This window comes from Caretta caretta, chromosome 7, assembly GCF_965140235.1.
Source record: "Caretta caretta isolate rCarCar2 chromosome 7, rCarCar1.hap1, whole genome shotgun sequence".
In the NCBI taxonomy this organism is placed as follows: Eukaryota; Metazoa; Chordata; order Testudines; family Cheloniidae; genus Caretta; species Caretta caretta.
Window position 1 is genome coordinate 43,232,579 of NC_134212.1, and position 12,864 is coordinate 43,245,442.

The 12,864-nt window shown below is 40.4% G+C and overlaps 1 protein-coding gene across 3 annotated transcripts in view; it reads left to right on the top strand.

Annotated features, from left to right (window-relative positions):
- SFMBT1 (Scm like with four mbt domains 1) overlaps nt 1-12,864 on the top strand; it is a 156,411-nt gene that overhangs the window by 73,284 nt on the left and 70,263 nt on the right. Inside the window, exon 2 of one of the 3 annotated variants that reach the window (XM_048857129.2) lies at nt 3,854-4,010. The exons of the other annotated variants lie outside the window; for them this stretch is intronic. Within the exon in view, the coding sequence (XP_048713086.1) occupies nt 3,983-4,010 (28 nt within the window). The 5' untranslated portion in view covers nt 3,854-3,982. The remainder of the gene's footprint in view (nt 1-3,853; nt 4,011-12,864) is intronic. 3 annotated transcript variants of the gene reach the window in all.

A 12,864-nucleotide genomic window follows, 5' to 3' on the forward strand; every position in this document is an offset into this window, starting at 1 on the left:
AGATTGATTTCCTTCCCTGCCTAGTGTAGACCAGGCGTAAGTAGAAGCATTGTAGCAGGAATTTGCCATTTAAATGACATGCATTAGTATGCTGAATTTTGGTAACTATATCTACTTTTGTAACTTTCTACAATTTGTAAACTTCTGTAGAGAGTAAACTGATATTTGCTGAGGGCTGTTTCTGAATTACTTGATTTTTAAATCTTGGCACATCTATTTCTTTCCATAAGGTAACTAATGTAAAAAAAATTGGACTCGTTTGTTTTTTGGGGTTGTACCTCAGAACTAGTAGAACACCATCAAACAGTTTTAATTGTCTTATTTATTCCTTAGCTTAGACGTATTAGTTTCTTTTTATTATCTGTTAACAATTTCATTCATACCTGTTCATGAATGGATATTTGATGCAGAAAAGTTGCCTGCGCACAACTATTTGTACCAATTTAACTATTTCTAAAACTGCTGCAAACACTGTAGACAAGACCTCTCTATGGTTTTGTCTAGGCTATTGTTTTTAGTTGAGTTGTAACTGAAGTTTAATTGAGAGCATTGTACAATATCATCAAGTGATAAATCTAAACTCTCAACAAATGGTGGTTTCAGGACACACACACTTATGAAGTGTCTAGATTCACCTTTGGAATACAGCTGGGCAGACAAAGTCAATTATTTTTCATGGAGGATTTTGATACCTGCAAATATTGGGTTTGTTGCAATTCAGAATGAAAACCAACATTTTCAAAATACTCTATGAAAGGAAATGGTGCCTTCATTCAGAATCAGTCCACTTGGTGGAATACCCCAGAGCCAGGCATCCCAGAAACCCTGGGGTCCCTGACTCCAAGGCAGTCTGCCTAACAGGCTGCCCCAGAGCCTTGGGCCCTGGGAGAGCTCTCTGTTGGACTGCCAAGGAGACAGGCAGGTAAGCTGGAAGGAAACCAAGCAAGCTCCAGACACAGCAGAAACATCTCTGTGAAATATTTTGATTTAGATAAATTGGCAAACTATGATGAAAAAATGTGATCTGAATTTTCTAACCAGTTCTAATTCACAATCATGTTAACTTGATTAGTTGACAATTAACTCGCTAAAACTATAGCCTATGTAAAGATTCAGTCCCATTCAGACTTAATGTGAAAATGACAGACCCATGGAAAATCTTTCTTTTTTTTTTTTTTAAATAGATGTCCAGGGTACAAACTTCCTCTGACTCACTTATAATTTTTTTTTAACTAACTCTGGGGTTTTCTTAAGTGGTAGCACCTTAAAAGGCTTAATTTGTGATTTTCATGATCTTGATTAAAGTCAGTTTTACTGTTTTCCTCTTGATAGTCATTTCACTTGTTTGCATGGGTCTTTCACCCAGTAGTGTAGGAAAAAAAGACACATTTAAACAATTAATTGTAAGAATGGTAGGGTTGTCTCTGGAGCAGACATACAGTTGCCAGCTCACACGTTGAGTTTTGGTGTTTTTCCTTAAAGCCCCCAGCTTCTGGAGGTATGTGATTAGGAAAGACCCTCCGCTTTCGTTTTAAAAGCAAGTTTCTAGTATTTGTGGTTATGGAGAATCAGGGGCACCCTAAAACTCAAACCAGAATGCAAATAAAAAGTACCCTTCATGTATTTTTAAAATGTTTTCTGATTTAGAAGTCAATCATGTTTTGGGGTTTCGATACATTTTGGATGCTTGGGGTTTTTTTTCACAATACTTGATGTACTGCTGGAAATGGCTTTTTCGAGAGGGAAAAAATGACAGCTTGATTCTTCAAATAAATGTAGCTTCATTTGTTCTGGCTCCGAGGCAGTCAAGTAGGTATCATTACTTTCTCAGAACCTGTTCATGAATTGGCTCCAGTGCAGCAAGTCATAGTTAGTTACATGCTTAAATCGTACTTGTGTGAGTCTTAAGCTCATTCTAAAGTGCTTTGCTGAAAACTTCAAAGGTTGGTGAGAAAATGATCAAGGTTTGCAGCCAGTTAGGAGCTATATTCCCTTGGGAGTTTTTCATATGCAGCAAAATGTGATGCATTTTCTGTATTATACAGTAGTGTGAAGCAGTAACTTACTGCATGACAGAATACATTTAAATTTAGCTGTCCTTACAGTTTCTCCATAAGCAACTCTTGAGTGCAATTAGCAAAGGCAGTGATTTGATGTGCAAAAGTCACTTCAAGTAATTAACTAAGTGGATTTACACCCACTTATGCCAGTGGGAAACTTGTCCCTTATAATTTTAACATAACTAAACTAGACAGCGATGTGTTGGGTGGCACTTTGCATAGTCTGATCACGCTTCACTGGTGATTGAGGACTTCAGTTTACCTAGCAAGAAAACACTTCACTCTGTTTACAGGGGAAAATATAATTATCCTTACTGCATTAGAACTTAGCCAATAATTACCCATCTTCCACCAGGTTTTTACATGGAGTGCATTTGTGAGGCATGACGAAAGTTTGTCATGTTTTGAGAAGTTTGACACCTGTCTCTTCAGAAATTAGTACTTTATTGGATGGCTTCCAGTCGCTGATAAATATAACAGTAGTACTCTTAAGCTTTTGAGAATGGTAATCTAGGCTTTTTATGAAAATGAGTACTCCTTTAAGCACCCTAGCAGTAAAATAAAATATATTAACTTTCCATGCACAGAGCTGGGCAAATCTGTTTCAGGACAGCAGATGCCTCTCAAATTAATATTTTAAAGTAACATTTTTATGCACCACAAAGTGAAATATATTAGTTAAATGAATTGCTAAAGAAATATCTTCCTTTATATTTTATGATAATAAAATCATTAAAAATGATATGGTAAAAGAATATACATGAAAAGGCAATTAAGTCCTCCATCCTGGTGCATGGAAATGTAACAGTTTTTTAAATTTGTATAAAAAGACATAGTATTCAGGTACTAGACAGACCTAATAGATGATTTGCAGCAAAATGGCTTTGCTAGTTTTATTTCTGTTGATCCTGTTAAAGTGAGGGAGTGATGGCTCATTGGCTAAGATCTTTAAGCAGTTTTTTTGTTTAATAACATTGTGACAGAAGACCAGCATTGCTGAATTCCTTGAAGACTTATGAAAGGTGTGTTGCTAAAATGTTTAAAATAAATATCCTTAAATGGACATATAGTTGGCCAGATTCTGATCTCAGTGACACTGACTCAAGGGATGTTACTTGTCCATTTCACTTATATAGTTGTGATCAGAGGGAGGGAAGGATGGCCTTTTGTTAGGGCACTGACCAGGGACATGGGAGACCTGGGTTCAAGTCCCTGATCTGCAGCAGACTTCCTGTGTGACCTTGGGCAAGTCACTCACCCTGCTCAGTTTCCCATCAGTAAAATGGGCATTGGCTTGAGGTGGCTGGCAATCTAGGTATCAAAGCCAAGAAACTGACAGAATATGGCCCTGTCCAGCCTTTCCATTGGAAACAGGAGAGGAGTTGAGCTGTATAACAGGTGAGATATGTACAGTTTGATAAACAGTAGTAGTTTAAAAAAAAATCTGTGCTGATAGTTCATATCTCTTGCTGAGTCCCATACCACATGCCACTGTCTGGGATCTATCATGCTCTTGTAATCCATTTGAAGGTGGGTTGGAGAGCAGATTTTTTTGTATGTGTTATTGCAACACAAATTCATGATGTCAAACTGGCTTTACTAATGAGAAAAATGAGGGCCACTAGCTGAAAAAATGTATTAAAGTGAACAGTTCCCCTTTCATTTTCCTCAGCAGTAAGCCAAACACTTGTCTTGCGTCTGGAAAAAAAAAAAAGTGATTTTTTTTTTTTAAAGCTTTGAGCCTCCTTTCTTTCTTGTTTTTTGTTGTTGTTGTTGTTTGCTTGTTTTTTTAGTGTTCTTGCTTGAACTTCCTGGATGTCTGTAGAAGCAAAGGTGGGAAACAGCACATGAGCACCAAACAGTGACAGGGTTGGCTCCCAAGACTTCCTGCTACTGCGCATTACTGCTGGATTGCTGTGGAAATGAATGGAGAACAGCAGCATGATGCAGGTAGTACCACTGATGAGCCCAGGGCTAGAGGCTCTCTCTGCACAGACATTTTACAGCCAAGCTGAATAGGATCAGCAAATGAGTGCAAATGTTTTCAGTAAAAGTGCGTGACACTAATTTTTGTGTATAAGGGAGTAGCTTCACATTGCAATTACTATGGGATAAATTCCAATTTCCTTGCACATATTCAGTAGTGCCTTACTCCCCAAATAGTATCAAGGAAACAATGATCTGGCCCTATGTTAAGAAATGATATTTTAAAAAGTGAGCTTTTTCTTTGCATTGTAAATATGGGCTATTCACACATGTTGCTTCCATTTAGAACAGAGAAGTCTTATTTGGGGGTGGGAGAGTGAAAAGGGCAGAGCAATTATGATAAAAAATATTTTGTACACTTAAAACATGCTGCAGATATAAACTAAGTTTACTGATACCCTTGTGAAGTAAGTCAAAATGATTTCATGTTTACTCTTATATAAGCTGAACTACAAAAGTTGAGTGGTATGCTTCAGTCACTCACGATTCTCCTTCAAACTTCTCCTCAAAACTGCCCTCTGCCATGATGCCTACCAAAAAAAAACAAAAAACTTGACAACAGTTAGGCCACTGGTGTGCTGAGATCATTGTCTATCACACAGACCATTATTGTCTCGTTTCCTTGTACTCCTCCATCTGTCTATACCCGTCTGTTGTCTCTTGTCTTGTACTGAAGCTGTGTCTACACCAGTGATGCCCAGCCTTATTACACAGGAGGGCCACACAAACCTAAGCACAACCTTGTATGGGCCAAACAGATTCTACATATTTTAATAAGATTTAAAGTCACCTGTATTGATAGTATATTTTAAGTTTTATCTTGTTTTGTATGTGTATGCGTAGCCCTCCCACTTTTAAAAGTGATGGAGCCTTAACTCCCCCATTCTGGCACCCTTGACCAGGACCATCCTTTTCCTCTGTCTTTGTACATTACCTGGCACCAATGGCTGGTCCTTAACTAGGACTTCTAGGAACTATATTAATACAAATAAAATAATAAGAGCTTTGGGTAGTCTTTAATTTTGATTTCTGGTCCCATAGTCAAACCACTGGACCAGGTTACCTTCCAAATTTCACTTTGCCTCAAGGAAAAGTACCAAAGAAAATATTTCCCCTCTACCATTGCTATTGTAGTTTCCTACATTGCTTTAGGAAAGTATAATTACTGTTACTGCTACTGTAGCAGTGCAAAAAAATGACTACATACAATGCATGCAAAAACGTTTTACCTGACCATGACATATGATCTCTGAGAAATAATCACAGATAGCCTGCTGCTAACCTTGTTCCCTTTGAAGTATACTTAGATGAACAAAAAAGAGCAACAGAGAGGTGGGATAAGTGTTACCCGGCATATACAAACCAGTTTTACAGTAGCAGCCAAAGATTTCTAAAGCACTTGCATAAACAGGTATCATGTGCAAAAAAGAAAGGGTAAAAATAGTTATCTGACTCTGAAAAGATCATAACAAATGTTAAGGCTGTACAGAGGTCAAAAACTCATGTCTGTGCATTAAGGCACATACTGGATTTTTATTTTGCCAAAAAAAGGTAAGTGCCATTAGCCTCTGATACTTACGGAGTGTCTGTAAACATTTCATTGTTTCTTGAATCTTCTGTCTTTCCATTCACCATGGCTCAACTGCAAATATTCTAAATTCAAGGTGTTACTTAGTTGTGATTTTTGTCTGAATCACATAGTATTGTTTTGAGTACAGTAAGCATGTGAGAATTTCTGGCATGAATTTCAAATTGAGTTTCCATGAATACTGTCATATGCAACTTTTGAAATTCACTTTAAATGAACACTTTTTCTCACAAAATAAATACACGAGATGCAAACATGGTCACATAGTCAAAGTAAATTTATTAAAAATTTAAAGAGGGGTTTATTTTTGCATTATTTATTCACCTCTATTTACTTGAGAATTACAATTGTATTTACCTTTTTTGAAAAATATAGACAGAATATAGTGAATTAATACCTGTCAGGTCCTTCCTTCAGTCACTTGTTGTTGTAAAAGGCATTTCTACCTTAGTCCTCTCTTCAGAAGTGTTAACAAAATAGTTAATTGAAAATCTTCACCCTCACAAAAAAACCAAATAATTAACAAGATGTGCTAACCTCAGTTCAATCACACTGCTTTTAGTCACACCCTCGTCCCCTTACTGCACTCATAGCACACTGAATTTGTTTATAAACTGTAGGCTGCTACAATATAAATATACGTTTTGACAGATTTTTATTGGGACTTCCCCCTTCCCCCCCCATCTTCTCCTTTGACTGATTTAATTTTTCTTGTGTATGACTTTTAAATTGCTTTCTCCTTTACCTCTCCTCCTTTAAGGTAACTGAAAATAGCCTCTGTCCTATTTTCTTTCCTGCCAACTCTTTCCCAGTGTGAGAATGTGGACTGTTATCAGAGAGATGGGATGCTTTCCCATGCCACAGGAGGAAAAGACAATGCCTACTCTTGTCACTTTCGGTCTTTCAGCTACCAGAATCCCAACCTGACTTCACTTAATTATGGCCTAACTAATTATATTGATCAAGGATACTAACCATAGTTACAACCAGGTTGAAAAACCTGGTGGTTAGAACTTGGTTTCAGACTGAGAGAGTCTGAAGTTAGCCTTAATTTCACGTCTTGCACACTGTAGTATGATGTACTTAACTCTATCCGTCTGACAGTCTTCTAAGTAACCCACATTAATTATGTATGACAGTTATTGGCCACGAGAATTAACATGGGGCAAAGGTCCAGATTTAAAGCAGAGCACCTGTAGTTGAACTTCTTCCTTGGTAAGACCTGAATGAAACTCTAGTGTGTCATTTCACCACCTTCTTCACATAGTAACAGTGTCAAGTGGTGGAATTCAATATCCCTGTGTTCCTGTTGTATCACAGGATGGATAGTCAAACAGATGGCAGAATTAATGCGGAAACATTTGATACTGAAGACAACACTAATGCAAATAGTTCTGGGTAGTAAGTGATATACAATAGTACTATGCTGGTTTGACACTACTAATCCACACACATAATTTGGCCACAAAAAAGCTGTCTTTTCCCCACTTTTTTCTAATTCCTGAAATTTAGGCTCTAAAACCAGTTAGGCATTACAATGCTGAGCACAGCCATGCCTAAATACTTTTTAAAAAACTGGCCCTTTCTGATTTATCAGTCTTTCACAGTTGGTATCACTCATTAGTACAAATAAATAAGATTCTATTGTATTGTCTGAATTCAAACTGATTAGTACATTAAATAATAAACTCACAAGACACGTCTGAAATGCAAATTGAGTTCAACTGGTCCTATATGCACCAACTGACTAGATCAAAATATATAATTTAAATGGGGCCCTACTCCGTCATAACTACCTTACCAAAAAATAAAACAGCAACTGAATGCTGACATTTGACGGTTTCCTGTTATCTTAAGCCTTCATAGTGGGACAGACTTCAGCCAAACTTACTAAATACAGTAGAACCTCAAAGATACGTTACAGACTGACCGGTCAATTGAACACTAATAAGCAATCAAGGAGCAGAAGAGACAAAAAGAAAGCAAATACTGTACTGTACGTGTATTGCATCTTAGAGGTAGGCACATCTGGGCTGCCTGTTACCACCCTTACCACCCCCCACTCCCATGCATGGGACAGCCACTTACAGCTAGGAGGTGAAGACACTGATGCTGCCAGCCCATGGCAGCTGGAGCCAGCCGAGCAGGAGCAGCGCGGGGGTCTGCACGGCTTTCATCCCCTCCCCTGGCTAGGAGGGAGACAAGCTTGCAAACTCGGTCTGACCTCCGGGAAAGAAGCTGCCTGCAAGGGAGCTGCCAGTGGTGAGGAGGGAGCTGCTGGCCTGGAGTGTCAGCTGCTGGAGCTGGAGCCTGAACTGTGCTTTGTTCAGAGTTACAAACATTTCATAGTTACAGACAACCTCTATTCCCGAGGTGTCCGTAACTCTGAGGTTCTACTGTATTTCTGAATTCTCTGAAATTGAATGCAGAAATTAAGACATTTGTTCACTGAATATATTCATGCATAATGTATCTATCAATGGGGGAGAATGAAATTGTTACCTTTCTCCCTATTTAACATAATGCGGCATTTTAGTGTGGGGACATTACTCAGTAAGCTTTTCATGTTTCTTATTCACCCAGTAACAGCTACAGTAAATTAACTGGAAACTTCAGCACTGTAGAAAGACATGGGTACAAGGCAGACAGATTTGTCACATGATGCACTAGAGTTTAAAGCATTACAACACTGAGAGTTTAGTTATGAAAATTGGAGGGAAAGTCTTAAACTCACTTCCACAAAAGTGAGAGTAAAAGTTTGTAATTTCTTTCCAAAGTTCACTTTCAGTAATTTATTGTGCTTGTTATGCTTTGCTGAAAATAGTGATTTATATAATGTAGAAGATAATAGCTTCTGGTTTTCTACTACAGGTGTGATGAGTGAATAGCTCATATGCAGCTTAGAGCAGACAATGTATATTAGAGAAGTAAAAATAGACACATCTCTCAGTTCCAGTTCATTCAGAACTGTTTCTGACAGCACTGTAATAGTGGGTATATGATACCTAGAAAAGCAGGCAAACACTGCTTCTTTCCTGGAGTTCCTTGTAGTGATTAGGTAGCAACATAAACTAATTGACCCTTTCAGTGTGTTAAGTGACCTCTGCCTCTTCTAAGGAGCTTAACTGCCCCTTAGACAGTGATCTGCTGATCATCATTATATAAGACTTTGGTGCTGTAAGCAGCTCAGCAGTGAGTTTAGTGTGGCTGCATATTCTCAAAATCCATTTAGTATTCCTATGTTTAACCACTTTACTTTCAATCAGTTTGTTTTAGGGCTGTCTTCAAATGGGAGTCATTACCTACAGGTTTCAACCAGTGCCTTCAAAATAAGGACCCATTTGTGACAAATCAGGAAATTCCTGGGTTGTTTTTTAATAAATATTTTGCAGACCTCTGTTCAGTTATGAAGGGTTACTTGGCTATGTATTGAAATCAAAGGAGGCTGTAAATGGGGAAATTCATAGGCAAGCATCAGGCAACCTCCAGTACACATCTTCCATTCAGATAACAGTGGCTGGGCCACTGAAGGGGAAGAAACTGACTCCATCCAGGCTAGTTTTACTCTTTCCCAAGGCTGTCTGGGATCAAAGGGAATTCTAAACTCTCGAAGACCCTGGGAAAGGGAAGGATTTTGGGTGAGCTCGGAGATGCTAGCCACTGTGTCAATGAAGAGCTGACAGGAAGAAAAAGTCACACAGGGAGACAGACTTAGATGCTATGGGCAGATGCTGTCTGCTTCCCCCAGCTATTCATGCTTTGTACCTTTTGAGGAATTAATAAATAATGCTTTGTTTTGTAGATATTGTTTCTGTATCACTGCAAATTTATGCTCTCATAGCCTCCTTCAGGGAAACTCATACAGGTACCAAAACTGAGTTGGACCTATGTTATAATATGGTTGGTAATCAGGTGTAGCCCAGAGATCCAGTCTGAGTAGTTGGTGCCCCTTGGTTCCACCCAAAATGGGGTGTAGGAAGCCAGGCCTGTCACCTAAAAGTTCATCCAGTAACCATGACCCCATTTCCCCACTGAGTTCATATTCAGTATCTGAGTATTTTGAACTCTAAAACTTCTCAAGGCCAATATGACCAGCTTATGATTATTTCCATTATCAAAATCAGATTGAGAGTAGGTTCCTTTGGCGCAGGTATTGCCATCAACAAATAAGTGCAATCAACAAATGAGACATGCTTTTGTAAACCTTGAAGGAAATCCCACTAGCACTGTAGAATACCTACCACTAAAGTGCTTTAAAACAAAGGATCACCCTTTCAACATCTCCCTTAACACTATTACTCTGTTCAGAAAAAAGGAACCTCCGAGTTAGACTGAAGACTTTGTTATATTCTTTGTATTTTTTACATAAAGAATTTCAAGTTTTCCATTTTGGACAAGCCTATGCCTTTTTATGTTTGAATGAACAAAAATTGCTTAAGAAGTGAATCTGTTTTGGCTTTCAGGGCAGAAAGGTGTGATAAGATAAGATGGTTTTAAAATCTTACTATTTCATCACTTGTAGGACAAGTGGCTTTCTCCACCCAACCCACTCTGTCTGCAAGAGTGTTTATTACCTGTCTGAAAAGGGCTGAATGTGTGGAAATGCTTAATGCTATACAACCCTCTAAATAAGCTTAATGAGCCCCACCTAGAATTTACCAAACAAGTAATATTTGTTATAACAACTAAGTACTAAATGATATTTCTTCATGTGCATTTAGTTTACAAACTAGATATAAAATTTCCTGATGTTTTTAGTTACTTTATAAAATGCAGCCATGGTATTCAGTTTATATAATCAGCTATAAAACTGGAGATGGGAAGGTCCTACTTACTGTATTAGTCATCTTGTCATTCCTTTACCAGTGCAGTGTTTGTTACAAGTACTCAAGTGTCTCTTGCCCATTCTAGTTTTAAAATGCTTCCAGCAATGGGACTTCCCTGCTTCTCTGAAGATGCTGTTCCATTGTCAAACAGACTTCATGACTAGGCAGTGTTTCCTGTGACTCATCTTGAATGGTGTATCAAGCTGTACTCCCTTGAAACCACTCTAATTCCTTTCTTCTCTGTCCTTGGTGTTGACACACTTACGTTTCCTTGGTGCCTCTCCCTTCCCTTACCCTCTTCAGCCACTGTTTACTCAATCAGTATTCATTTCAGTCTTCTAATCTTTCCTTTCAAGACCATTCATCTCTTGTCTTGGTACCTTCTGAATACTCCCTAACTTAACATCATTAAGGCTGGATGTATGTAGAATTCTGTCTCGTTCTAAGTGCCTGCATCAGTATGAACTCTCCTTTGCCAAAGATGTGAACAGCTTGTATACCAACAAAACACTCCGGATCTTCCTTTGCAGGAGGCATACCACTGTTGTTGTTTGCGGTGTTGCAACTGTTAATGTTAGAGAGACAAGGTGGGTGAGGTAGTATCTTCCATTGGATCAACTTCTGTTGATGAGAGAGGCAAACTCTTGAGCTTATATAGCTCTTTAGGTCAGTTCTGTGTAAGCTTGAAAGCTTGTCTCAGAAGTTGGTCTGATAAAAGATATTACCTCACCCACCTTGTCTCTGAGGTATACCAAACAGTCCAAAGTGAAGGACGCTTTTAGTTGAGGGCTTGTCTACACTCAGGAAAATTAAGCTAGATTTACTAATGCTGTGGATTTAAAGTCCCTCTCATTCGGAACAAAAAGTGGCCTTAGTTTGCAAAGAATGCTTGTTGTTTCCTGTTTTAGTGCTGCAGCTATGCTGGAGCCAGCTCGCTCCATGTACTCTACACTGAACCCTTCCATGTCTGCTCTTATAGCCTAGAAAAATTTAGACAGTTGGACTAGGACAGGGGTGGGCAAACATTTTGGCCTGAGGGCTGCATCTGGGTGGGGAAATTGCTTGCAGGCCGATGAATGTAGGGCTGGGGCAGGAGGTTGGGGTGCGGGATGGAGTGTGTGCAGAAGGGGCTCCGGGCAAGAGTTTGGGGCAGAGGAGGGGTGCGCAGTGTATGAGGGTGCTCAGGGAAATGGTGCAGGGTGTGGCAGGGGGTTGGGGTGCAGGCAGGGGGCACAGGGTTGGGGTGCAGGGTATGGCTGGGGGCTCAAGGCAGGGGGCTGGGGTGTAGGGTGTGACTGGGGTGCAGGAGGGGTGTGGGGTGCAGGAGGGGGCTCAGGACAGGGAGTTGGGGGACGTGCCTACAGGAGGGGTTTGGGCTCTGGCCCAGCGCTGTTTACCTGGAGCGGCTCGGGGGTGGTAGCAGCCCGCTCTGGGGCCAGGGCATGCTGCCTCCTGCACCCGTGCTGCTCAGGGAGGTGGCTGGCACCACGCAGCCCCTGGGGGAGGGGTGGGGCGGGGCAGAGGGCTTCGTGCGCTGCTCTTGCCTTTGGGTACCTCCCCCAAAGCTCCAATTGGCTGCGGTTCCCCGTTCCCATTTACATCTGGCGCTATTGTGATTACTGCTTTCAAACTGCTACATATTTCTAAAGCACCAACAACAGTTTACAGACAGAAAAAACAAGGGAGAGTTTGCAAAAAAAAGTGTGTACATGTAATTTGATTCTGGGCTGCGTGCACAAGCCCTCATGGGGAGCTCTCTGCCCTTGCCTGTGGGTTCCCCCCACCCCGAAGGTCCCATTGGCCTGGAACGGGGAACCGCGGCCCCTGGGAGCTTCGGGGGAGGTACCCACAGACAAGGGCAGCGCATGAAGCCCTCTGCCCCTACCTCTCCGAGGGGCCGCAGGGACGTGGTGCTGGCTGCTTCCCTGAGCGAGGCGGGGCCCATGGCACCACTGGGGTGGCAATCCTGCTGGCCGTAGTTTGCCCACCCCTGCACTAGGGTCACTCATGTGGATCAAAGGTCCAACCACCCAACGGTCTTTCAGGATTCTGTTAGGTATTGCGATACTGCTTCACTAATGTCCCATGGAAAGGGCCTGTAGCCTCCTTGCCACATGAGGGCTTATGCACGCAGCCCAGAATCAAATTACATGTACACACTTTTTTTTGCAAACTCTCATCTGGTTTTTCTGTCTGTAAAATGTTGTTGATGCTTTAGAAATGTGTAGTAGTTTGAAAGCAGTAATCACAATAGTGCCAGATGTAAATGTAACTCCATAAATGAATGAATATCAATGTTTTGGGTTATTTCCTTCTCCAGGCTTTTTTATGGCGTGAGGCTCTTTTATGTTCTCAGTATTTTTATCTAGAGATGACCTAAATATACCCATTAATTGAAGGAAAA